Here is a 25,281-nt window from a genome sequence, read left to right as displayed (position 1 = left end):
GCTCCCCGGGGGCGCCAGATGCACGGCTGGCAGGGGGAGGGAGCGAGGGGGTGGGGCTGGGGGGGAGCGGGCGGGCGCCGGGGAGGGAGGGGAGCGGGGCGCAGGGTGGGGGCGGGGGCGGGGGTGTGGCTGAGGAGCCCGGGGGGAGGCGGTGGCGGCCGGGCAGGGGGCGCCTGCAGGTGCATAATTAGCGTCGGGGAGGGGCCGTGCTGGGCTCGGGGTGAGCGGCGCGCAGGCCTTCGCCCGCCACCTGGCGGACAGATGCGGCCACAAACCTCGCTAGGCAACCGGAGGCCTCTTTTTGGGGGGCGGGGACTCCACCGGGGCTCGGGGTGCCCCAGAGCCGGTGGAGGATCTCAGAACTGCCTTGGGGCTGAGGCTGGAGTTGGGCTCTCAGGGCTAAGAGGAAGGGGAGAGTTCCTGTTTCTAGAGGTGCTAGACCCGGAGCTTCCTCGGGGCAGGAATAAGCTGGGAGAGCGGCCACCCTCTGGCCATCCCTTGGGTGTGGGGCGGTTCTTCCAGGTGTGCAGGTGTCCCCACTGAGCTTACGCGTGCCAGTGAGGGCAGAGCGGCGCCCTAGCTCCCCCTGAGCCTTGGGCAGTGTAAGGCTGTGTGACGTTCTGCAAGAGGCTCCCCTCTCTGGGTGACCGTCGAGGTAGGCCTGGCACCCTTGGGTTGTGGCAGTCCCTTCCCGCCAGCCCCTGGGACGGCTCCGAGGGTTGGTGGCCGGTGGGGCCTGGCAAGCTGTCTTCCCCGCTCTCCCTCGGTGCAGGGCACCCGCGCCCCCCTGCCCTGAAGGTGGGGCTCTACTCTTGGCGTCCGATCAGCCTCCCCGAGGACGGCAGCCCCCCAAGAGCAGACTCGGGCAGAGGGCTGGTGGGAACGCGCTGCAGGTTAGAAACCCTTCACACCCCCAGTGTGCTCCGTGCTCTCGCTGGATTTCCTCACTGTGGGAGACGGGTTCTGGGCACGGCGGGTGGGTGTCGCCCAGCAAGTGACAGGCCAGAAACAGATTTCGGCCGGAGCGCCCTCCAGCCAGAGAATATGAGGTCCGGAAAGGTGAAGCTACCGGCTCAAGGTCACACTGGCAGGAGGCGCAGGTCTTCCCCATCATCACCACCCCCCCACCCCCACCCCCCACCCCCACTCCCGGCGCGGCCAGATGCACGGGGAGGGAGCTGCGGGGACGCCCCGACCACCAGGCTGGCCAGCCGCCTCGGCACAGGGCAGGCCTCCCTCTGGTGGCCGCCGCCGGCAGGCACAGCCCAGCGCCCAGACTCACACGCAGAGGTAGACACAGTGGCTTTTTTCTTTCTTTCTTTCTTTCTTTTTTTTTCTTTTTTTACAATTTTATTTATAACAATATCTGTGTTATTTAGTTGTAAAGGAATTCAGCAAAAATTATTAAAACGTTCATGTCCCCAAAGCGGGGCTGCCCGCTTGCCCTTTCTGGGTGTGCCCCACCTTCTCCTCATCCCCGGGGGAGGGGGGGTGGCGGGGGAAGGGGGGACCGTTTACCAAAGAAAGTCTCCAGCCCTGGGGGCCCCGGTGGGGGCACTGGAGAGGGGGGGGGCGGGCCGGGAGGGGTACTGAGCATGGCCATCTCAGAGGTGCCCCAGACTGGGGGCTGGCACGAGAAATGGCCTCCCTCGAGAAGAACCAAAAAATTCCATCCTCTCCTTGCTACCTGAGCCAGAGCCAAGTCTTCCAGGCAGGGGCAGCAAGGGACTCTCCCTCCCCAGACTGAGCCCTCAGGGAGGCGGGAGGGGGGAGAGTGGGGCTGGGGCGGGACAGGGGAGAGCCTCGACCAAGGGTCTGGGGGGGAGGCAGCACCGCCAGCTCTCCCAGTGGGGGTGCATGTGGGTGGAAGGTGGGAGGCAGGTACCTGTGAGCCCCAGGAAAGCCCTGGGCCCTCCCTGCCCCCCTCCCTGAAGGCAGCATGAGGGGGTGCTGAGGAGCAGGCAGGAAGGAGGAGAACGGAAAGAGATAATACTGTGCTCGCTTGCTCACTTGCTCACTCACATATAAAAAGTAATTCCTTCATTTTTACATTTATACACCCCGGCGGGGCCGGGGAAGGGCTGGCTGGGCAGGAGGGGGGCTCATCGAAGGACTTCTCTGGCAGGGGGCAGGAGGCTCTCTGGGGTGAGTCCAGTGGTCAGGGCCCTATGCCAAGGGGTCCCCTATCTCGTCCTCGGGGCCCCGGCCCAGGAGTTCTCGCTTCTCGTCCGTGCTGGCCAGGGAGTGGCGGCTGCCGTGACCACCCATGTAGAGTGTGGCGTACACGGGGTTGGTGAAGTTGGTGGGCTGCAAGGTGACAGAGGGTTCAAGTGGGGCTCGGGGGATGGGGTCTGTGGCCCCGGTACCCTGCCCCCACCTCCATTCCGTCATCCAACTCAGTGCCCTTAGTCACCCTGCCCACAGCCTCTTGTCCCCACCCTGGCAGCCTCCTCCCCTGTCCTCCCGGCCCACCTTGTCAGGGTCCAGTGCAAAGTCAGCGTCCAGTAGGCCCCCCACATCATCAGGCTCCCCGCCTTCATACATCTTATAGGTGGGGTTCCCAATCTCCACATTCATGGCCCCATTGGTCATCCGCTGGTGCTGGAAGCCCTTAGCCCTGGGGGAAGCAGGATTATGAGGGCTCGGGGATCCTGGGGTGGGGCAGGGCTCAGGGGGGTAATATAATAGCCAGAATTCTCCAGACTCTGCACAACTCACCCTCGGACCCGCCGCTTGTACCAGAATACCACTCCAGCGACCAGCAGCAGCAGCAGCAGCAGCAGCAGAGGGATTAGGATGGAGGCCATATCTGGAGGGGGGAAACTGAGTCAGGGAGCTTCAGGGAAGCAGGAGGCCCGAATCCCCCTTCTCCAGGCCCCCAAGCCTCCGTCTCTCCAGCCCCTGCCACCTACGTCCAGGCTGCTGCTGGCTGACCACCTGCTCCTCGCACCGGGGCCCTGCCATGTGGGGTGGACACCTGTGGACAGGAGGGGCAGACCTAAGTAGGCATGACCTCCACAGCCACAGCTGCCAGGGCACGGGGAGGGGCCACAGGGTCCCGAGTGTCCCGCTCAGGTGTGGGGAGGGGCGGGGCTGAGCTAGCTCTCAGGAAGGCTCAGGTTCAACTCACTGGCACTCGGGCATCATTTTGCTGTTCATGGTGCAGGAGCCACCATTGCTGCAGTGGCCGACGCAGGTCAGGCAGCTGGGGGCCACCCGGCCGTCAGAGCAGCTGCAGGAAGGAGTGACAGGTTGGGTGGGCTGGGAAGGGGTGTCTGAGGTGCCCAGGAAGGGGCAGGCCAGGGGGCGGGCCCCACTCACTTGCAGGTGACGTCCCCACTCTGCTTGTTGACCACACAGGCTCCGTCGAGACAGCGGCTGCACTTGTTTACCTCACACCTTGGTCCCTCGAAGTAGGCGGTGCAGCGGCACTGCCGGGAGCCGTCGGCGGCCATGTGGCAGGTGCCAAAGTTCTCACAGTAGCCGGAGCACTGCCCTGTGGTCGGGTCGGAGAGGAGGTGCCTCAAGCGCCACCCTCACGAGGGCCCTGCACAGGTTGGGTGGGGGCTGGACACCTGAGGGGACCCCCCAGGTCTTTTAGGTGACTCCCACCTCTTCCTGAGCCTCCTATGGCCCCACCTGTCGCAGACTCAGAGCATGAGGACACCCCAAGCATCCTGACAGGGCACAGCTTTCCCTGGAATAATCCCGATGCCAGAAGGCTCACCACCTCGGGGGATGCGTGCAGATACCCCTATGGGGGTGCAACTTGAGGCTGCTTGAGTCGCGATTGGCCTCCCTCCCTAAAGTATGCCCCTGTGACCACCGGCTGAGGCGCTAGGTCCCCCGGTGCACCCGTCCCCTCCTCTGGGCCCAGGGATGGCTCACTCACGGTACTGGCAGCGGTCCCCCAGGAAGCCAGGTAGACATCGGCACTGGGGCTGGTTGCCCTGGTTGACGGTGCAGGTGCTGTTGTTGGCACAGTAGCCCGCACACACCTGCTGGGTGCATTTTGGGCCCGTGAAGCCCGTGGGGCACCGGCACGTGGGCATGCCTGGCGGGAGAGGATGTGTGAGCAGGGCGGTGGCCCCCGAGGCGCCGGGCCCGTGCGGGAGAGCAGGCCTAGGAGCGCCCAGGTGGACGGCGGCGGGCAGAGGGCCGGGCCCTGGGGCTACGGGCTGGAGTGGTGCAGGGAGGTGAATGAGGGGGGACGGGGGCTGAGGGTTCGCCTGATGTGGATGCTGGGCCCAGGGGTGGGGGGCTGACAGGTTGGGGCCCTGGGCTCAAGGAGCCGGAAGCAGTCTCGGCAGGAGAACGGATGGCCCTACCGGAGGGGGAGGCAGCGCAGGTGCCTCCATTGCGACAGTATTCCCAGCACTGGTCCAGCTCACACTTGTCGCCTGTGTACCGGGGCTGGCAGCGGCACTTGGGCTGCCTCCGCGCATTGAGGAAGCAGCTGCCACCATTGAAGCACTGCAGGTTACAGGTTCCGGGTCGAGGCGCTGCAGGAAGGACCATCAGGGCACAGAGCCAGGGAAGGGGGGGATTCAGGGGTCGCAGGGCAGGGGGTCCTGGGGCCAGGGAGTGGGGACATGGGAGGGGCACGAGCGTACCATCTGGTGGGGGCGTTGGCGAGGGCACAGCCACACAGGTGCCATTGTCCAGCCGCTTCCCGTTGGGACAGGTGCATACAGGCCCACTGGGGCTCAGCAGGCAGAGCCACTCACACTTCTTGCGGTCACAGGGGTTGGTCACTGCAGGTGTGGGCAGGGGTGGCAGGATGCTGAGCCTGTGGGCCCAGAGCCTCCCCCCACTCACCAGGACCTGCAGCTGGAGCCCGGACACTGCCCCCAGGATGCTACGCCTACCTTCGGGCTGCTTGTGTTGGTGGTACAGGACCACGTCAGAGGCGTGGCTCAGGCCCCCCGTCAGGTTGATCAGGGGGCTGTGTCCAAACTTATGGATCTTGAAAACACGATTATTAATGTAGGTGACGCCATAGATGTAATCCTCAAAGACATCGATGCTGAAGGGGTGACTTAGGCCTGGGGACAGAGGTAGACTCAGAGGGGACTCGGGCCCTGGTCACTCCCCAGGTCACTGGCTCCCGTGGCTCCCATGGCTCCCAGGCACCCCAAACTCAACACATCCCAAACAGAACTCCCCCCAACCCATTCCTCCTCCTGTGGCCACTATTGGCTAAAGGCCTCATCAGTCCTAGACTTCCGGGATCAGGACCGACTTCTGCTCCCTCTCCCCACATTTACTAAGCTCCTCCTCCGCCTCTGTTGCCTCCATGCAGCTTAATACTCATTGTAGAATGAGTGCATGGGCAAGCGAGCTGGAGGGTGCAGGGCTGGTACACAGGGAGTCCAGCAGGTGGGTGGCAGCGGGGGGCGGCCGCGGCTGGAAGGCACTGCAGGACGGACGGCTGGACACCAGAATGAGGAGGATGACCCAGGTGCTGGGTGAGGCCTTGGACTCAGTGGGGAGGACAAGAGGCCCAAGGGCAGGGCTGGTGGAGGCTGTTCGCCGATGCTGACCTCGTTTGCTGTCAGCGGCCACAATGGGGTCCGTGCCATTGAGCCGGATGCTGCCGATAACTGAGAGCTTGGCATCTGCCCAGTAGAGCCGTTCATTGTGATAATCCACAGCCAGGCCTGGGGGGAGGCAGAGAGCACTGTGAAGGCCCAGCCTTCCCCACCGTGGGCTTGAGGAAAAGCAGAACTGTCTCCATGCTTGGGCAGCTCTGTCCCGTTCCCACAACTGCTCCTCGTCACTTCTGGGAAAAGGCCCCACAACTCATTGTCCATCCCAGTCCAAGCGCCTTCTCCTCCTAGCTTTTATGGGACCTCAGGCCCAACAAGCACACTCCTCCTCCACCCCCTGCCCCCTACTGCCACAGACCTGTGGGCCACTGGATGTTGTCCTGCACCAGTGTCTCTCGAAGGGTCCCGTCCATTGCTGCTGTTTCAATTTTGGGGTGATTCCCCCAGTCTGACCAGTACATAGTGCTGGGGAAGGAGAAGTCAGTGTGGGTAGGACCCGAGGCTGCCAAAGGAGGCTGAGCAATGTGGGCCACCAGGTTATGGCCTGGGAACAGGACTGCTGGGTATTGGGAGGGGGGTGTTCTACTTCCTCCAGAGAAAACCAGGGGGGTCAGCTCTCTACCCAGGTTAAGGATCTTTTACCCTGAAACCACTATCTGCTAATCTGGGGTCATCAAAGTGGTCAGAGCTGCCCCCTGGAGCAAAGAAGCTGGAACCTGGCCCCACATGAGAGCCAGCCAAGTGGAAGTCAGGCCCCTCCCCGAGCAGGCCAACTGGGAGTTCCGGGCAAAGGCAGCACTGGGGAGGGGCGGCACTGGGGGCGGCTGAAGACCCAAGGCCAGAGGAGGACTCTAATCTCAAGATGGTCTGGAAGGGGAAGGATGTGCTTGGGGATGCTGGGTACCTGGCTTCCCGCCCCACCCCCACCATCCCAGGGGCTTCCTAGCACCACCCGGTGCCCCCCCCAGGGGTCCCTTGCACACCCCCTCAGCGGGTCCACCACAATGGCGTGGGGCTCGTCGATCATGCCCGAGATGAGTGTCTTGCGGTTCTCGCCCTTCATCTGTGCAACCTCAATCACATCTCGGCCCGAGTCAGTCCAGTACACGTTCCCAGCCACCCAGTCGACGGCGATACCCCTTGGCATCTTGAGTCCTGAAATCTGAATGGGGTAGTGGTGTTGACAATTTCAGGGCCTGCCACCTTCTGGCTTCCTGCTCCTTATCCCCACCACCACCTGTCAGCTTGTCCCTGCTAAAATGTCATCCCAGACGGAGAGCCAGTTCTCTGAGTTTGAAGAGATTCACTGACCCTCATCTTACGGGCCATACTCAGAGCTTTCCCGTTTTGCTGGATTAGATATTATTATCTTGCTCTACTGAGGAACAAAGTGAGGCCCAAAAAGGTCAGATAAGGGCACCTGGGTGGCTAAGTTGGTTAAGTGTCTGCCTTCAGCTCAGGTCATGATCCTGGGGTCCTGGGATGGAGCCCTGCATCGGGGCTCCCTGCTCAGTGGGGAGTCTGCTTCTCCCTCTGCCCCTCCCCCCACTTTCTCTCTCTCTTTCTCTCTCTCTCTCTTTTTTTCTCTCAAATAAAATCTTCAAACAAAAACCAAAGAGGTCAAATAGGTGGCCAAGACTGACACGGTGGGCAGCAGTGCCAATCAATCAGGAGTTGAATGTGGCTGCCATGCTCAAGGAACTGTACCCTGCCTCCTGGGGCTGCAGCGTGACAGGGCCAACCACTCACAACTGGCCTTGCTCTGTGTGCCTGTCCTTGTGCCCACAATGTAATCCTGATGGCCCTGCCCTCCAGTCTCACCCTTTGCCCCCTGCCACTATCCTTTCCAAACTCTGCTCTGAGCCATCCAATCTGTGTAGGTCCCATCCCAGGCAGGGTGCTCACATTGAGGTGGGTGACACCCCGGTCAATCTGTCGCCGGTGGCGGTTGGAAGTGGTGGGAGGCGCGGCAGGGGGTAGGCTGCGGTAGGAGATGGTGCCTGTGTGCCAGTTGGTCCAATAGACACGGCCAGCCTTGACATGGACATCCATGGCATCGATGCGGACGCTCTCATCACCCTGGAAGGCCTGCTCATAAGCCGAATGGGGGTGGCTGGGGAACAGGCTGCGGATCTCATTGTCGTCGGCGATGTAGAGGACTTGATACTCAGAGCCTGCAGGGGCAAGAGGCCAGCTGTCGGGTCGGGAGAACCGGGGAGCGGGGAGGCAGAGGCAGGAGGCCGGGGTGGGGGATGACGAGCCTGGTGCCAGGATGTGCTCCCTCCCCTCTCCTTCCCTGAGCTAATCTGGGATGACCTGCTGCTCCAGAAAACCTTCTCTGCCGCTCCAGCCCCAGGGACTTCGTCTCTGCATGGCCACTGGCTGGCCTCACCACTCTGCTACATGCTGTCTGATATGTGCTATTGGGGGCAGAGTGGGGCTGCACATATGTACATGTGTACGTGGATGTGTGTGCATGGGGGCTCGGGGGTGTAGGTGTGCATCAAAGCACATGGAGGAGTAGATCTGGCATGTTCTCGTTGCCCATCAAAAAGGTAAATATAGGGGGCAGCTCGGGTGGCTCAGCGTTTTAGCACCACCTTCAGCCCAGGATGTGATCCTGGAGACCCGGGATCGAGTCCTGTGTCGGGCTCCCTGCATGGAGCCTGCTTCTCCCTCTGCCTGTGTCTCTCCCTCTCTCTCTCTCTCTCTGTGTGTCTCTCATGAATAAATAAATAAAATCTTTAAAAAAAGGTAAATATATGAGATTATGGTTGTGTTAACTCAATGAAAAGAAACTTTTCACAAAGTGTACATATATCAAATCATCACCTTACGAATATCTGACAATTGTCAATTATACCCCAATAAAGCTTTTTCAAATATTTTAAAATATTATTTTCAAATAAAAAGCAAAAGGGGTCCATGTGAATTGTGTGGTGATGCGTCTGTGTGCTCTCCTCCTGGGGACAGTGGGTGAGGAGGCACCTGTGGGATAGAGGTGTGCTGCCCCGCCCCAAACTTCCTCAGATGAGCCAACCCCCCGAACCAGCACCCTCTGCACCGTGGCCAGCCTGGGAGCCGGCAGCTGTGCGGATACCTTTGCGGATGCGTCTGGGGTTTGGTGCTTGGACAGGTGTCCGCACAGTGTCAGCAGGGAAGCATCCGCATCCCCTCCCACATCAGCACCCTTATACACCCTGGTGCCTCGCAGCCCCACCCACTCCTTCGGTTCTCTCCGCAGACAGGTAGGTGTAGGTGGTACCTTCGGCCTTGCAGGTGTTGTGTGTCTTCATGAAGTTGCGAGCGCAGCTGCAGAGGTGGCCACCCTTGGTATTGTTGCAGAGCTGTGAGCAGGTGCCGAAGCGCAGGCACTCGTTGATGTCTGGGGGTTACATGGGAGGGTCACAGAGGGTCTGGGTTTCCGCCCGCCCCCTCCGAGTCCCGCCTTCCTACCCTGGCATCCGGGCTGGCCAGGCACGGTGTGGAAGCCAGAGCGGCAGGCACAGTAGGCGGCTTTCTCGGTGCGCACGCAGCGGGCCTCGTCCCCACAGATGCTGGCGTTGGTGGCACAGCTGGTCAGCTTGGGGTCTGTGGGGGATAGAGCGGGTCCCCTGACCTGAGCCACCCTCGGCCTGGGCCTCCGCCCCTCGGCAGGCGCCTGCCCCGCAGCCCAGCCTGGCGGCTTACCGATGCTGCAGTCCTCCTCGTCAGAGCCGTCCCCGCAGTCGTCGAACATGTTGCAGCGCAGCGAGGAGGAAAGGCAGCGCTGGTTCCGGCACAGAAACTCCTTCTTGTCTTTGCAGTGGGGGGTCTGGGCCGTGGGGGGCTCTGGGGAAGGTGGGGGCTTCAGATCTGGCTATTCACCACCACGGCCTACCCCAGCCCCACCCCGCCCCAGGGCCCAGGGACCCCGGGGCTGTTTGTCATTCAGAGTCCTAGTCTCCACCTAGAGACCTAGGTGCCAGGAAGCCTCCAGGGGCTTCTCTCTCCTAAGGAAGGGCCCCCAGGCTCCCCCTCCCCAGGCGCAGTTCCCACTTGGCCCACCCCCATCCCTGTGCAGCACCCAAACTACCGAGCACTGCCTCACCCATGCCCTCCGGCGCCAGGCTCCCTCCCCGGGCTCCCTGCTCACCACAGTCCTCCTCGTCTGTCCCGTCCCCACAGTTGTCGGTGCCATCACATTGGCGCCCGATCCACAGGCAGACGCGGTCGTTCTTGCAACGGAAGGGCCGGTTAGGAGGACACACAAACCGGGCTGCAGCGGTGGGAGGCGACAGGGCCAGAATCAGCTGGGGAGGCAGGCCTGGAGCCCCGGGGGAGTGGGGAGCGTGAGAGCCCGGCCCCTGCCCCAGGGCCCCGCCCCCGTCTCACCGCACTCCTCGGGGTTTTCATCGGAGTTGTCCCCGCAGTCGTCCTCGCCGTCGCACTTCCAGGCCAGTGGCTTACACAGAGTGTTGTTGCACTGGAACTCGTCCAGGGGGCAGGTCCGCACTGGGCACCGGAGGCGGCGGGCAAAGAGCCAAGAATGAGCCCTGTGCCCTAGGCTGGCTGCTGGAGGCAGGGCCTTGCCGCCTCCCTTCCCTCCACAGGTGGAGGCCCAGAGGGATCACCGGGGCGTGTACAGCCCGAAAGAGCCCAGGGCTCCTAATTTTCCACCAGCCAGGCAGCTGAGCAGAACTGCCTCCTCTGGTATTTAGGGGAGAAGAAGAGGACTTTTGGGGGAAGCATGTCCAGAGAGGTCCAGAGGACCCTCTTTCTCCGGTGGTCATGGCAGGGCATCCGGGCCTACTGTAGTTCAGTGGCAGGCTGTGCCAGGAGTCAGGAGGCATAGGTCCCAGCCCGCCAGGGCAGAGCCAGTGTCTGCCCTCGCTGTCGCAGAGACCTCTGCTCCAAGCCCCAGACTTCTCCTACCCAAGCTTTCCAGTGTCCCTGGGCCACTGAGCCCCGGCAGGTCAGCCAAGGGCCGGCGCTGCTTCGTTACCCCGGGACAGGGAACTAAGCAGGGCCTGCCCTGTGGGAACTTGTGGGAACTTGTGGGGTGGAGCCCGGATGGCTTTCACCGCCGATGGCTTTCTGCTGGAGTTTGGCCCAGCTGGCCCCCTGACTAAGTGCTGTTGTGGAGGGCACAGCTTGCATAGCAGTGTCCGGGGTGCCCTGGGCCTGGCTCCCTGCTCTATCCCCAAAGCCCAGGACAGTATCTGGCACACGGTAGGTGCTTAAGAAAGATTTTGCGTGAACGGTGACTGTAGGAGAGAGAGAATGAGTGACTGGGCCACAGCTGGGGCGGGGGGAGGGGCTCACCGCCAGTGCCACAGGCTTCCTCGTCGCTGCCATCCATGCAATCGGCATCTGCATCACAGCGCCAGCGCAGGGGGATGCAGTGACCGCTCTTGCACTGGAACTGGTCCATGTCACAACGGGGAGTGCAGTCTTTCTGTGGGCACAGGAGCAGGTATCCGGTCAGATCCGCACCCCCCAGTCCCGCCCTGATCCTTCTGGCCGTCCTGTCCCTCCCCCTCCCTCCTCCTGGTCTCCGGACCCACCGGACCCACCTCATCGGAGCCATCCGCACAGTCGTGATCCCCATCACATTTCCAGCGCCCAGCAATGCAGCGGCCATTGGCGCAGGAGAACTCACTCTCGGAGCAGGGCCGAGGGGCTGGAGGAGGACAGGGGAGAGACAGGGCCCAGGAGGGTGGGCGTGGGGACTCTCCAGCCCTCGAGGGAGCAATATCACCCATCCCTGTGTCTCTGAAAGCCACCGGTGACTGGCATAATGACCAAGATGCTCAGCCAGAACTGGCCGCCCTCATGGGACCAGCTGGGTCGGAGGGGGCTCACACTTACCCCTCTGGGCTAGACCCACGAGAAAGGGCATGGGTCCCTGGCTCTGCCCTCAGACAGACTTGTGGGGGGGCCGAGGGGACAGGAGAGGGACAAGACCACGAAGACAAGCACCAGGGTTCCAGGAGAGGCCAGTAAAGGATGATGGGCTGAGGCACAGCACAGGGATGGGGGGCTCTGGGGCAGTGGCACGGGGTGTGGTGGGAGCACGGGCACATCAGAGACACCTACCTCTGTAACCCCGAGAGGACAGTGTGAAAATGGAGAGAAACATGAGATGAGGTGAAATGGCACAAACTCAAATACACGACATGGAGCGGGGTGGGGTGGGGTGAGCAGGGAGGGGGCACCTGACCCCCAGTCCTGGGAGGTGGCCACCTGCCCTGTGTGGCCTGTTGGGAGCAGGGGTGCAGAGGAGGGAGGTGCCCCGGTCCGGGGGTGGGGTGGGGTGCCTGCGGGGCAGGGTGGGGACATACTGCAGCTCTCCTCGTCTGAATTGTCCCCACAGTCGTTGTCGTAATCGCACTGCCAGCGGCCTGGCACGCAACGGTTGTTCTTGCAGCGGAACTGGTAGGGCTCACAGGTACGCTCGTCTACGGGAGGCAAGATTGGGGGGCAAATATTGGGGCAGTCAGGGACTGAGTGGGGGCAGGCATGAAGGTTTCAGGCAGCCCTGGGCAGGATGGCCGGGAGTGGGAGCAAGGACAGCAAGGGGGAGGCCCAGCAACGTTCTGAGACGTGGGGTCCGGGGAGGTTATGAGGCAGGAGGGGGCAGGAGCCGGGAGGAGCTACCCCGGGGAGGGGACCCACACAGCTCCCAGTGGGTGGGCAGAGAAGATTCCACACAGGTGTATGCTGTTGAGGGGGCAGGGATGGGGACTCAGATGGGAGGTGGTGGGCACAGGAGGCCGGGCCGGATGGCCTTCCCCTGAGAGCTGGGTCTCGGGGAGCCTCACCACACTCTTCCTTTGGCTCGTCGGAGCCGTCCCCACAGTCATCCTCTCCGTCACACTTCCAGCGTGCGGGGATACAGCGGCCCGAGTCCTTGCAGCGGAACTCATCCACTCCGCAGGTCATCTGGGCTGCAAGGGGTGGCGGGTGGTGAGGGGGCGGTTCCTTGCAGGAGCCGGGCCGCGAGGGCGGTGGGGTGGGGGGGACAGCAGACACTGCGGAGGGAAGGTGGGGTCCGGGGGCACCAGGCAACTCACTGCAGTTGGCGGGCTCATCGCTGCCGTCCACACAGTCGTTGTCCCGGTCACAGACCCAGACTCGGGGGATGCAGCGCTTGGTGATGGAGCACTGGAACTGGTTGGGGGCACAGGTGACCTCGGCTGCAGAGCGGAGAGAGAATGAGACTCCGCCCATTCCGTTCCACCCCCACCGCCGTTCAGGATCACCACCTCCTCCCTCTTCCAAGCTCTGGCCCTGGTCCCGCCAGCAGTTTCTTAGGAGAAGGAGATGGTTTATCCCCAACTTTGTTTGGTGCTTCTTTGTCTGCACACCCTATGCCCAGTGCCATGATTTCAGGAGCAAGCCGTGTCACACCCAGTATCATTCATGTGGCCCATCTGATAACTTTAGTTGAGGGCGGCACGGCCCTGGAAGGAGGGGCAGGTAGATGTCACCGGTGTGTTCCTGTGCCTGTGTCACCAGCCCGCCCCCTGCCCACGGCCTCAGGCACTCACGGCAGTCCCTCTCGTCCTCCCCGTCCCCGCAGTTGTCTTGCCCATTGCAACGGAAGATGCCAGGAATGCAGCGGTTGGTGTTGGTGCACTTGAACTGACTGGGCAAGCAGACGTGGATATCTGTGGGAGGTAGGAGGGAGGGGAGGGTAACCATGGGAGGGCAGAGGATTGGGGGGGCAGGAAGGGGGCACCCCACCCCCTCAGCCAGAGCCCAGCCTGGAGAGGAGGCTACTGTGGGCTGAGCTTCCTTGAGTGTAGTATGAAACCTCCAAACCCCAGGGAGGGAGAAGGTGGGGGGAAGAAGGAGGGCAGCCAGTGGCCGGGCAGCCCTTTACCGCAGTTGGCCTCATCACTGTTGTCCTGGCAGTCGTTGTCCCCGTCACAGATGAAGGCAGGGTTTGTGCAGATGCCTGTGGAACACTGGAACTGCCCTGGGCGGCACTTGAACTCAGCTGCCAGGAGGGGAGCCTCAGAGTCAGAAGGGCTGGGGCCGGGCGTGGCCCCTCAGAGCTTGGGGTAGGGTGGTTAGGCTGCCCCAACGCAGGACCCTCTTGCCACCCCTGCTCTGGGCACTTACGGCAGTCCGGGGGCTCGTCCGAGTGGTCCCCGCAATCGTCCTCCGTGTCACACTTCCACCAGAAGGGAATGCACTTGTCGTTCTTGCACACAAACTGGAGGGCAGGTGGGGGCAAGAGGGGTTGGTGGGGGTCTGGGGAACTCAGGAGGTTTTCTTTTGAGGGGCTGGGAGGATCAGGGTATTTTGTGGGGGCGCTGAGCTGGATGGAAGTTTGGGGTATGACGAATGCAGGAAGGCCAGGTGAGGGGGTATCTGGGCGGGGCTCAGGGTGGGAGGCACTGGTGAGGGAGGGTCAGGATTAGGATGTGGGGATGTTTGTGTGAGGTGACAGGTATAAAAATATTGCTGTGGGGAGACAAGAGGTAGGCAAGAAATGTGGGGGCGTTAGCGTGGAAAAACCAGATGCATGAGGACATTAGAGCGGGTGTTGGGGTCCGAGGAGGAGTGGGGGTACTGGTGTGGGGGTTCGGGGAACGAGGCGTCGGTGAATGGGCGTCAAGGGGACGAGCCTCACCTGGCTTGCTGTGCAGTTGGACACACAGGTGCGCCCATCGCTGCCCAGGTAGAAGTTGGTGGGACAGGCACATTTGTGGCCTCCCCCAGGGGACAGCAGGCACAGGTTGCTGCAGCCACCATTGTTGACCTTGCAGGGGTGATTGGGTACTGCCGGAGACAAAGTGGCTAAAGCGCCAGCCGACTGGGCCCAGTTTATGGGCCCCGGCTCCCCGAGCCACTGGCCCCTGCAGAGGGAGGGCGGCACTCACTGGTGCCACATTTTCCGGTCCTGAAGGCTGCTCAGCCCCACCCTATCCTGGCAGAGGTAGGACGGGTCCAAATCCTGCTCATCTAAGAGGAGGCTGAAGCCAGAGAAAGGCGAGGACTCTTCTTGAGGTCCCAGGATCAGGCCAGCCCTGCAGCCTCATACGCTGCCTCGCCGGGGCCCTCCCTCAGTTATGGCCTGCCTGCCTTTGGGGTCCTGCACCCGGACCCTCCCTGGTTCACCGGCCTTGGGAGCTCGCTGCTACAGGACTGGTGGGCTGCACCCGGGCTGGGCGGCAGCTCCTGAGAGCCAGGCCGTGGCCCATCCACAGCCTCCCTCATCTCCCCGGGTCTGCCAAGCACTTCTCAGGCAATGCTGGAGGAGGGGTGGGCGGCAACCAGTCCTGTTGGGCCCCTCCTGCAGGGGCTCCTCGTGCCAGGCTCACCCTCCATCTGCTCCCACCCCTTGGCCGCTCACCGTCTGGCTGGCGCAAGGCGTGGAAGACATGCAGATCCATGGGCCGGTGCAGGGTGCTGATGAGGAGCGTCTTGTTGGTGCCCATGGTCTTGTGGGCTCGGTTGATGGACTTTGTCTCCCAGTCGGTCCAGTAGACATAGTCCTCAAACAGGGTCAGCGCGAAGATGTGCGGGATGTCCTGGCTCAGCACTGCAGACAGGGGAGGGAACAGACCCAGCAGCTGGTCAGTACCTTCCCTGCTAGACGCCCTTAACCCCACAACAGCCCTCTGGCCGCTGGCCCTGGGTCCAGGGGGTTAAGTGGCTTCCCAAAGTTGCGTAGCTAGTAAGTGGCAGAGCTGGAACTCAAACTCAGGCCTTCTGACAGCACGTTCCTACTCTGTAATATAGGATTCCCTGTGCTGATGTTCCCTGATACCCCACTTCCCACTCTTGCCTTTCTCGTGGCCCTGAACTGTGCATAGGAAGGGATCTCTCTTTCTCCTTCCCGAGGTAGCAGATAGAGGCCTCGGGGCTGGGCTTGTCCAGGGGGCATCAGCTGGGGTGCTCTCGACCCCCATAACCCCTGGTGTGGTGTCCTCAGACTATGCCCTCTGACTTTTAATCCTATACTCTTGCCCCCAAGGCCCGATCCTCTGTAGCTGCAGACCCCCCCCATCCCGCAGGTCTGTGGTGCCCGCACAGCCTCACTGGCATACTGACCGACATGGCGATTAGAGCCATCCAGGCTGGCAAACTCAATGTAGTCCTCACGGGCATCAGCCCAGTAGATGCGCTCGGTGACGTAGTCCAGTGTCAGGCCGTTGGGCCACGTGATCTTGGTGTCCACGATGACACTACGGCCAGACCCATCCATGCCTATCCGGCCGATCAGTGAGTGGTCACCCCAGTCTGTCCAGTACAGGTACCTGGCAGGTGGGTGGGCAGTGAGCCCCAAGAGATCCAGCGACTGGTCCCACTGGGAGCCTGTGGGGAGGCTGGGCCTGGATGCCTGAGCACACTGCTTGCTTTCAGGGGCTCCCCCAACCCTCCTTGCCCGCATACCCGTTCTGTACATCCACCACCAGAGCCCTGGGCTCACGGAGGCCTGAGCTGACCAGCACCGTCCGGTAGGCCCCGTTGAGCTTGGACACTTCGATGGTGTCCCGGCCTTTGTCACACCAGTAAAGGTTGCCGCCCACCCAGTCCACAGCCAGTCCATCGGGGTTGCTGAGGCCTGTCCGATGCAGCACCTGTGGGCAGGAGCAGTGAAGGAAGAGCTCTGGGTGACCTGGGGTAGGACCTCTGGGGCCTAGTCTCTCTGGGGCCCAGCCTCCCTCAGGTGTGAAGTAGAGCTGCCTCCCCCTGCTTGGCAGGGGGGGCAACGGGCCTGGTGTCAGCGGAGGCTCTAGGACAGGGGTCTCCAGATGAGAGAGACTGCACCCCAAACCCCACAGTGCCTGGGGACATCAACTTAAGAGAGGTCAGCCATAGGAGGGATGCTACTGATAACTAGGAGAAGAGCAGAAGGAATCTGACTTCACTCTCTGAGCTTGGACGGGAGGGAGAAGCCAGGACGAGCAGAGTGTGCAGGGACTCCGTGGGGAAGGGGCAGAAGAAAGAATTCAGTGGGATGCGTGGGGTGAAGGTGAGATGGCCTCGAGACAGCCCTCTTGGGAGGGAGCGCTCTGGGGAGGGCGAACGGGCGGGCAGATCTCTGGCCTCCCCGGCTGACCTGCACGTTGCTCCCATTCAGGTGCATTCTTCGAATCATGCTGCCCTGGGTTGTCACGTCCGTCCAGTAAATCATCTGCTCTCGGTAGTCAAAGTCCAAAGCCACGGCGTTGTTCAGGCCCTGGATGTGGGGGGAGGGGGGCAGGAGGTTGACAGAATCAGGACGCGGGTGGCAGGTGAAGTGGAAGGGGTGACAAGCACGGGCCCAAGTGGGGAGAACGCGGGGGCTATATGGGGCGGGAGAGTGGCTCTGGGCCCGGGAGCCAGGTGGGGTGAGGAGGGCCGGGCCTGGCACCTGTTTGAGCAGCGTGTAGTTGGAGCCATCCAGGTTGAGCTTGCGCAGGTAGTACCGGTTGGCAAAGATCAGGAAGGGCTCCTCGTCTGGAGACAGAGCATCGTGGCTCAGTGGCTCCGCTGCCAGCTGGGCCCGTCCTGCACCCCCGGTCCCCAGCTGCCCGGGCCATCAGATGCCCTCCACGAGCCCGGCTCACCAGTCACAGCCTTGCAGCTGTGGGGGTCGCCACCGCGGGGGGCGTAGCCCTCCACACACAGACACTTGTAGCTGCCGTGCGTGTTGATGCAGCGCTGACTGCAGGGGAACGTGGAGCTGCACTCGTCCACGTCGGCACACGTGCGGCCGTCGTCCTTCAGCCGGAAGCCCGGGCGGCAGCGGCACTGCGGGGCACAGGGAGCCTTGGGCTGGGGCCGGGGCCTCCCGCGCTGGAGCCTGGGGCTCTGGTTCCCTCCACCCCCGAGGCCAGTGGAGTGCGGGGGGGCAGGCAGCAAACCGGCCGTCATGCCCAGTGCCCGGTGCCCACCCCGTTCCTACCCCCAGAGGACGAGGCTGAGGACTCTCCTGTGACCCGGGAGCACTACCTGACAGAGCTGGTCGTGCTCCTCCTCCAAGGCTTTCTTCACGCCCGCAGCTGCCCATCCCCCGGCCCCTCACCTCCGGGCCCTCGGCCCTCCATGTGGCTGAGCTCGGGGCTCAGGCCTTGGGCTGCACCTCTTTTCTAGCTACACTCGCTCCCTTGGGGGTCTTCTCCAGACCCGTGGACTTCAGTGTGTCCGTGGAGTTAACTCCCAGGTTCTGTGCTCCTGTCTGGCCTCTCCTTGAGCAGCATACCCGTACTCCTGGCGCCTCCCTGCCACCTGCACATCCCTCCTTGTCCCGTGGCCCTTGCTGGCTCGAACCCTCTAAAGAGAGGCAGGACCCAAACAAGCAGAGCTTTCGGTTCTGTTCCCCATGGGTCCCCGGGGCCCAGAACAGCACCTGCCAGACTAGGTGTGAATGAGCCCTTGGTGAATGGACAGACGAACGAATGAATGAGCGAGTGACTGAATGGACAGGGGGTGGGGAAAGGGGCTCCTGCCGGCCTGGGGGGGCGTGGGAGCTCCCACTCCGGCGTGGGGCACACCTTGAAGCCAATCTTGAGGTCCTCGCAGTCCTGGCTGCAGCCACTGAGCTTGCGGCTGAGACACTCGTTGACGTGGCAGGCACGCTCGTCGGAGCCGTCCCCGCAGTCGTCCTGGCCGTTGCAGAGCAGCGCCTCGGCCACGCAGCGTCCGCTGCTGCACAGGAACTGTGAGGAGGCGTTGCACTTGTGCTCTGTGGGGGTGCAGGGCAGGTCAGCGGGGGACCACGGGGGTGGGGTGGGGCGAGGTGGGCGGGGCGGGGCAGGCATCAGGCCCACCTGGGCTGGTGCAGTGCGGGTTCTTGGGGGCCTCGTCGCTCTGGTCGTGGCAGTCATTTTCGCCGTCGCACTCCCACTGGCGGGAGCTCAGGCAGCGCCCGTTGGCACAGCGGAACTCGTTGGGGCCGCAGGTCGGGTACTCTGTGGGGAGAGAGGTGGTTGGCTCCGCAGGACAGGCCGGGCGCAGGGGGGCAGCGTACGCCCCCCCCATGGCCCACCCGCCAGCTCAGCTCACCACACTCGGGGGACTCGTCGGAGCCATCAGTGCAGTCGCGGTCGTGGTCGCACACGAAGTGCTTGGGGATGCACTGGCGGTTCTGGCACATGAACTCGCGGTCGTCGCAGGTGCTGTTGTACACTGTGGACAGAGACGGACGTGGCCTCAGCCCCACCTGACCAGCCGCAGGCTGTCACCCGGGACCTCCCTGTGGCCGGAGCGGTAGAAAGAGCAGAGCGCCGGCGCAGAGTCCACACTCCCATCTGGGTTGCGGATAAGGGCTCCACCACTAACCACCTGAGCGACCCCTGCCCAGCACGTCCCCTCCTTGACCTCAGTTTCCCCTTCTGCAGAGTGGGACTGTGGCCACCTGCCTCCCAGCTCCTCAAGGCCCCTGCCACTCACAGCAGCCAGCTGTGACGCTCTCGTCAGCACCATCAGCACAGTCCTTGTCACCGTCACAGAGCCAGCGCTCGGGGACGCACACGTGGGTGCCGGGGCAGGAGAAGGAGGAGGGGCCGCATGTCTTGCCTTCTGTTGGGGGGACAGGGAGCCACCAAGAGATTCAGGAGCGGGCACGGCGGGGCAGGCAGCTGGGGTGACATCCCTACCATCGTGCCGCCCCTCCTGTAAGATGGTGGGTGGGCCTGTCCCTGCCGGGAGCCCCTCCCAGAGCTGACCACAGCCCCCCTCACCACAGTGAGCCGCCTCGTCTGAGCCGTCCCCACAGTCGTCACTGCCATCACACAGCCACTGCTTGGAGATGCAGCGATGGTTCTGGCACTCAAACTGGGCCTCCGAGCAGAATTTGTCTGGGGCGGTTGGAAAACAAGGTGAGATGTGGGGGCGGCAGAGGGGAGGATGGCAGGTCACTCCTCTGGGCGGGCAGGTGTAGGACAGACGGGAGGGACCCAAGGTGTCCCTTTGTGAGGGGTCAGCATGAGCTAGGGAGAGCACCCAGTGGGGGGGCCTGGGTGCTCTTCTTCCAAGAGGACGCTTCCGGGGACGGGACTGAAGGGTGGGGTGTGGACAACGGTGGGTGGGCGCTGCGGTCCGTCACTCACTGCAGTGGGTCTCATCCTCGCCGTGCTCACAGTCGTCCTCCTTGTCACACGTCCAGCTCATGGGGATGCAGCGCCCACTGGGGCAGGCGAAGTAATTCAGGGGGCATCTGGGCCGCTTCACTCCTGGGGGCAGAGGGAGGCATGAGGGTACAGCACCGCCGGGGCCGGGGGGGGGGGCGCCGCTCACTGCCCACCCGGCCCAAGGCGAGACCTGGGCAGTCGCGCTCATCGCTGTAGTCCCCACAGTCGTTGGCACCGTCACACACCCAGCTGGGGGCGTAGCAGAGGGAGGTCCGCTCACAGGGCTGGAAGCGCACACCTTTCACTCCCAGGCGGAAGTAGCTGCTGCAGTCCGTGGCACCTGGAGGGGGCAGGGATGCAGGTGACACCGGGTTACCTCCGTACTCCCTCCGGGCCGCTGGCCCATACAGCGCACTTGGTGTTTTAGAAAGTCACATGGTGACCTTGGGGAGGAGAGACACTGCCTATGCCTTCGCCTTCCACCTTCCTGTCGTTGGGAGCCCAGGTCTGGAGGCGGGGGCGGGGGCAGACAGGCTGTGTGTGAGGGGACCCAGGCCACCAAGCAGGCCACGGGGACTAGCAGAGAGGATGCCAGGCAGGAGGCGAGGGGGCAGGACGCGGGGCGACTAGGAGGCACCGGGGAGCCACTCACTGCAGTTCATTTCGTCAGAGGCGTCCTCACAGTCCACGAACTGGTTGCAGCGGCTGGAGTTGCCAATGCAGGTGCCGTCCCGGCAGCGGAACTCGCCCACGCCACAGGCCGTCTCTAGAACAGCACCCACCCCAAGACCGTCAGGCTGGAGTTCTCCCTGCAGGGGTGGGGTGGGGGACCCCGGCAGAGGTCCCGGGCCAAAGCGCTGGCCCAGGTTCACTGTAGAGTGCGCTGGAGCAGACCCCCTGGGGCCCGGGGACCAGAGCCCAACAGGGGTGGGGTGGGCGGAGGTGGGGGTCCGAGGGTCAGGCCCAGCATCCCACTCACTGTTGCAGGGAACCTCGTCTGAGCCGTCCCCGCAGTCGTCCGCCCCGTTGCACCACAGCATGTTGGACACACAGCGTCCGTTGTTGCACTGGCGGAAAGTCTTCTTGCAGCGGCGTGAGTCTGTGGACCGGAGGGGGCCACAGTCAGCAGCAGCTACGGGCAGGGCTGCATCTGACGAGACGCCACGTGTCTGTTCCCTGACAAGCAGCCCAGCCCCACTCTGGGCCTGGCCCGGAGCTGGCGGTGGTTCTGGCCTTCGCGACCTCCCCAAACCCCCCAGCCACGGAGTGGGTCCTGGGGCCTTTGCTCCTCTCACTCGCACGGCCCGCCCTCCTGGGCGCTGAGGCTGGGGACCCTGGAGGCCAGGGGTAAGGGAGGAGGCCGGGGGAGGCGCCTTACTACAGTAGGACGGCTTCTCGTCAGACTTGTCCTTGCAGTGGGAGACACCGTCACAAGTCAGGCTGAAGTTGATGCATTCGCCGTTAGCACACTCGAACTCATCCTGTGCTCGGCAAGACGAGTTCATGGCTGGAGGGGATGTGGAGGGGGCTTCATGAGCCAGGGGCCTCAAGCGCCTCTACGCCTCTGCCCCCCGGAACTCAGGTCATCCTCAGTTTCTCCTTGGTAACAGGCTTCGAGGGGCCGGGCTGCTGGAGTCTGGGAGGAGATGGTCCCCCACCTGTGTCCCCCCCCCCCATCCCCTCCCTCACCGCGGCAGGTGAAGTCCTCTTGAAGGATGCGACCCCCTCGGCAGGAGCAGTTGACATGGCCCTGGTGAGTGAGCAGACACAGGTCCTGGCAGCCCCCGTTGTTGACGCGGCAAGGGGAGAGCTCGCCTGAAACGGGGACGGAGGACAAGGGGCTAGGAGTGTTCCTGGCTGTGCACAACACAAGATGCCCACACCCACTCGCACAGCTTCCCCGAGCTTCCCAGCCCCCACCCTGGCACAGTGGCACACGGCTGGGGGAGCAGAAAAGGTGCAACGCGAGGGCCAGGGGGAGTGCCTGGGGTGGGCCCGAGGCTGCGGGTCTGGGTGTTCTCAGGGGAAGACGTGGGCTTCGCTGTGTGCTTGGGGAGTCAAGGAGCATCGTGCTAGGGCCCCGGAGCATGTGTGAGAGGCCTGCGGAAGCTACGGGTCCGTGTGGGGGCCCCTGGGCAAGGCAGGTCCAGTGTGGGAGGGGACATGCATGCAGAGCATGGGGTAGGGAGAGCCCGGGATGTGTGTGATCAGGCTCTGGGGGCCTGTGTGGTCCTGGGTGGGAGGAGGACCGGGGCGCGTGCTGGGTGTCTGAGGATTCAGGTGAGACCAGTTGTGGGGTGGTATGAAGCTGGAGTAGAGGAGTGTCAGGTGCTCTGGAGTTTCTTCGGGGTGAAGGTGTGTACAAGTGTGTGTCTGCACACGGAGACTCTGGGAGAACAGGACCAGAAGGTAGAGTGTGTGTGCACATGCGTGCGCACGCATGCTGCACCATGGGCAGGAGGCGAGGCTGGTGGCAGCGGCCCCACTCACAGCTGTTGGTGTCATTGGCCACGGCGATGATGCCCATGGGCTGCTGGGGGATGTCCACACGCAGCAGCTTCATGTCGCTGCCCACGTACTTGTTGGCCCGCTGCACAGCTCGCCGCACCCAGTCGGTCCAGAAGATGTGCTCCCCGTACACAGCCAACCCGAAGGGGTGGACTGGCTCCGACTTCAGGATCACCTGTGGCAACAGCACTGGGCCCATCAGGGGTAGACTCGGGCCTCTCGCCCCAACTGCACCCCCTGCAACTGGCCCCAGGGCCAAGGGCGCCTGGCCTGGCCTAGATCCCCGGACACCGGCTCAGAATGGGAAGACTCACAGAGGCATCTTGCTATTTCCTCACTGAACTGATGGGAAGCCAGGCCTGGACAGGATGAGGGCCGCGTGAGGCCACACAGCTAGGTGGCGATGTCAGCGCCTCCTTCTCCTCCAAAACCTTCCCACCACGTGGCCTCCCTTTCTGCTCCATGCCTGGGCAATCTCCCTCTTGGCTGACCAGCCGTCCCCTGACCCCAGCCCACCTCGAGCCACCTGTTCCATCTGACACCCCCCTCCCAGACTCACATAGCGGTGAGAGCCGTCATACTCGCACCGCTCGATCTTGTCCAGTGTGGCATCGGAGAAGTAGAGCTTCTCGGCACGGTGGTCGATGGCCAGGCCGTTGGGGGTGCGGATGTCCTTCTCGATGAGAGTCAGGACATTGGCTCCTGACAGGGCTGCCCGCATGATGCTGGGGTGCTGCTCGTTCCAGTTGGTCCAGAACATCAGGCTAGGGGAAGGGACAGCCATGGGATCAGGAGTCAAGGCCAGGGAGCCTGCCACAGAGGGCCTGGGCCAGGACAAGGAGCTGACCAGAACCCCAGGGTCAGCCAGGGTGTGAACCAGACGCCAGCACCACAGGCAACCTCACAGCCACCAAGGCCAACACAGCCCCCTGCCCAGGACAGGCCCGGCTGCCACATAGTCTGCGTGTGTGTACGTGTGCACACGTATCTCTCAGTGTCTACGAAATGACCATCTGCATTTACTGAGAGTGTAGCCAAGTAAGGCAGGCTCTGGGGTCCGATCCTAGCTCTGCCGCTTACCACTTAGGAACCTCAGCAAGTGACGTGACTTCTCGAGCCTCAGTTTCCTTCTCTATGGGAGGGGGATACTACTACTACCTGCCTCAGAGAGTGGTTGAAGGATTGAGAGTTAATATTCACCTAATGACAGCTGGTAAATACCACATGAATATTTATACCCATTATTTTATTCTTACCTGCTTTTCACCCGGCATCCTGGAAACCCTTGTGGGTGTCTACTGGATCCCAGTCCTAGGGACACATGGATCCTACCCTCAAGAAGCTCTTGAAAATCACCTTCTCTATAATGTAAGGCTTTTGTGAACCCCAGCTCTGCCCCTTACTAGCTCTGACCTTGAACCAGCCTCTTGTCTCTGCACCTTGACTCCTCTCAGTAAAGGAGGTGGTGAGGCTTCAGAGACCGGCGTGCATCACTTAAGGGCTGGTCAGGCACCTGCACCAGGTATGACAGATCCTCAGACCACCTGCATTGGATCTTGATTCCTGGGTCCTGTGTCCCGGAGATTCACACTGGGTTAGGCCTGGGGCGGGGTCAGGGAACCAGCACTCTCCAGCACAGACAAGCTGCGCGCACTCCGGAGTTGGAGAATCACCAAGCCGCGGAAGCCTCCGTTCTGTTTTCCCACTACCTCACAGGACCTGCCCCTGCCCCGCGCCCCGATGTTTCCAGTCCTCTGCCCTCTGCTGCTCTGGACACAGAGCTGTCTTCTGGGCTGGTGGACCTCCCCAGGTCTTTCTCTTGTTAACACCCCTTGTCCCCCACTCTCCGGTGCCTTTGAGCCATGGCCCCCTGCCACTACGCTCAGGTAGGAAAAGGACACTCGCTTCCCTGTAGGGAGGGGCTGCTGGCTACTCCCCAGCCACTGGAGCCCATGACAGTAAGGCTCTGATTTTACTGGCCCTCATCCTGGGGGAAGTGGTGGGGGTCCTGGATGGTTCTCTGGGAATCAGGATGGGAGTTTGCACGGCGGCATCTCTCTGGCCTCCACGGGAGAAAATGGTTGCCCCAGGTGCAGCTGCTGGAGTCATCCTCCTGGCCTTACCGGTCCCCAACCAGGGACTTCCATACCCTCATCCAGGCCCCAGTGTACCATGTGGTGGGGAGTGGCTTTCCTCTGACTGTGACAAACTGTCATATGTGGAAGAATGACATGTCCCACAACTGAGGATTCCAGGTTTGGTAAAACCACTCCTTAGGAAGAGGCTGGTGCGGGGAGGGCTGGGAGGAGAGGAGGAGGGCTGGCTGCTGTAAGGGAGGCTCAGCTCAGCAGGAGGTCCCTGTCCCCTTCATCTGGGTGCACATGCCCCCACTGCCCCAAAGCACTCGCTCCTTCTGGCCAAGAGAGGACCTCGCCCAGACCGTTCGGCTCTTGCACCCTGCCCTGGCTTCAGTTCACCACCCACCCGGCATCCTCCACACCCCAGCTCAGGCGTTGTCTCCTCAGGGACGCGGTCCTGCATATGAAGCTGGGTTGGGTCCTCGTTACACAGCCATGAAGCTCCCTGCAGCCTCATGGCTAACATCAAATATGCCCGAGGCAGAACCAAGGTCCAGCTCATCCTCCCCGGCTCTTGGGCACATCATTTGTTCTCAAAAGCCATTTGCTGAGTGAATGATGGGATCCCCTGGGCTCAGAGCAAAGGAATGTGGTGGGCAGCCATGAGGGAGCTTCTGAAGCCACAGTGCTCCATCACCTCTGGGTTGGGGGACAGGCAGGGGTGCCCGGTGGTACCACTCCTCCACAGAGGTTCCAGGGCCATGAGAGACAGGCCCTGGGCCAGCCCGAGACAGGTGAAGTCACCAAGGGTCCAGAAGGGAGACAGGATCTTGTCATGAGCCACGTATGTGCGGGCCAGGGTGAGGCAGACTGGGGACAGAGAGCCCTTGTGCTGGTCTGCAGGGCCAGGCAAGCCAGGCTGGGGCTGGACGTAAGTGACATCAGGCTGGGGCTGGACGTAAGGAATCTAGGTTCTGTACACTCTCCGTTTCTAAGTAGCTGCTTTGGGGTTTTGTTTGTGCCTTAGTTTCCTAGCAAAGGTTTGGGAAAACATTCCGAGTGCTGCTGATTCCCAGGGAAAACAGTTTTCCT

At 62.6% G+C, this 25,281-nt stretch overlaps 1 protein-coding gene across 2 annotated transcripts in view; it reads right to left on the bottom strand.

The window, feature by feature from the left end:
- Positions 1-2,025: 2,025 nt before the first annotated feature.
- Positions 2,026-25,281, bottom strand: part of LRP1 (LDL receptor related protein 1) — an 80,721-nt gene continuing 57,465 nt past the window's right edge. For both annotated transcript variants that reach the window (XM_072842869.1, XM_072842870.1), the window contains 47 exons: positions 22,671-22,875; positions 22,094-22,286; positions 21,293-21,418; positions 20,982-21,110; positions 20,583-20,702; positions 20,256-20,369; positions 19,794-19,943; positions 19,583-19,705; positions 19,214-19,330; positions 18,924-19,052; positions 18,537-18,659; positions 18,302-18,442; positions 18,026-18,216; positions 17,099-17,282; positions 16,903-16,988; positions 16,609-16,728; positions 15,939-16,126; positions 15,597-15,802; positions 14,896-15,084; positions 14,173-14,321; positions 13,659-13,752; positions 13,417-13,533; positions 13,082-13,201; positions 12,605-12,727; positions 12,353-12,478; positions 11,873-11,989; positions 11,105-11,211; positions 10,854-10,986; positions 9,924-10,043; positions 9,685-9,807; positions 9,240-9,380; positions 9,006-9,140; positions 8,815-8,934; positions 7,455-7,723; positions 6,533-6,711; positions 5,908-6,014; positions 5,544-5,660; positions 4,869-5,045; positions 4,614-4,754; positions 4,329-4,502; positions 3,893-4,054; positions 3,322-3,496; positions 3,131-3,232; positions 2,913-2,977; positions 2,719-2,809; positions 2,473-2,617; positions 2,026-2,307 (listed from right to left, as the gene is read on the bottom strand). In XM_072842869.1, coding sequence (XP_072698970.1) covers positions 2,167-2,307; positions 2,473-2,617; positions 2,719-2,809; positions 2,913-2,977; positions 3,131-3,232; positions 3,322-3,496; positions 3,893-4,054; positions 4,329-4,502; positions 4,614-4,754; positions 4,869-5,045; positions 5,544-5,660; positions 5,908-6,014; positions 6,533-6,711; positions 7,455-7,723; positions 8,815-8,934; positions 9,006-9,140; positions 9,240-9,380; positions 9,685-9,807; positions 9,924-10,043; positions 10,854-10,986; positions 11,105-11,211; positions 11,873-11,989; positions 12,353-12,478; positions 12,605-12,727; positions 13,082-13,201; positions 13,417-13,533; positions 13,659-13,752; positions 14,173-14,321; positions 14,896-15,084; positions 15,597-15,802; positions 15,939-16,126; positions 16,609-16,728; positions 16,903-16,988; positions 17,099-17,282; positions 18,026-18,216; positions 18,302-18,442; positions 18,537-18,659; positions 18,924-19,052; positions 19,214-19,330; positions 19,583-19,705; positions 19,794-19,943; positions 20,256-20,369; positions 20,583-20,702; positions 20,982-21,110; positions 21,293-21,418; positions 22,094-22,286; positions 22,671-22,875 — 6,604 coding nt within the window. In that variant the 3' untranslated portion in view covers positions 2,026-2,166. The remainder of the gene's footprint in view (positions 2,308-2,472; positions 2,618-2,718; positions 2,810-2,912; positions 2,978-3,130; positions 3,233-3,321; positions 3,497-3,892; positions 4,055-4,328; positions 4,503-4,613; positions 4,755-4,868; positions 5,046-5,543; positions 5,661-5,907; positions 6,015-6,532; positions 6,712-7,454; positions 7,724-8,814; positions 8,935-9,005; positions 9,141-9,239; positions 9,381-9,684; positions 9,808-9,923; positions 10,044-10,853; positions 10,987-11,104; positions 11,212-11,872; positions 11,990-12,352; positions 12,479-12,604; positions 12,728-13,081; positions 13,202-13,416; positions 13,534-13,658; positions 13,753-14,172; positions 14,322-14,895; positions 15,085-15,596; positions 15,803-15,938; positions 16,127-16,608; positions 16,729-16,902; positions 16,989-17,098; positions 17,283-18,025; positions 18,217-18,301; positions 18,443-18,536; positions 18,660-18,923; positions 19,053-19,213; positions 19,331-19,582; positions 19,706-19,793; positions 19,944-20,255; positions 20,370-20,582; positions 20,703-20,981; positions 21,111-21,292; positions 21,419-22,093; positions 22,287-22,670; positions 22,876-25,281) is intronic.

This window comes from Canis lupus, chromosome 11, assembly GCF_048164855.1.
Source record: "Canis lupus baileyi chromosome 11, mCanLup2.hap1, whole genome shotgun sequence".
Taxonomy (NCBI): domain Eukaryota; kingdom Metazoa; phylum Chordata; class Mammalia; order Carnivora; family Canidae; genus Canis; species Canis lupus.
Note: the sequence above shows the minus strand (reverse complement) of the source record. Positions and strands in the feature narration are given on the sequence as shown.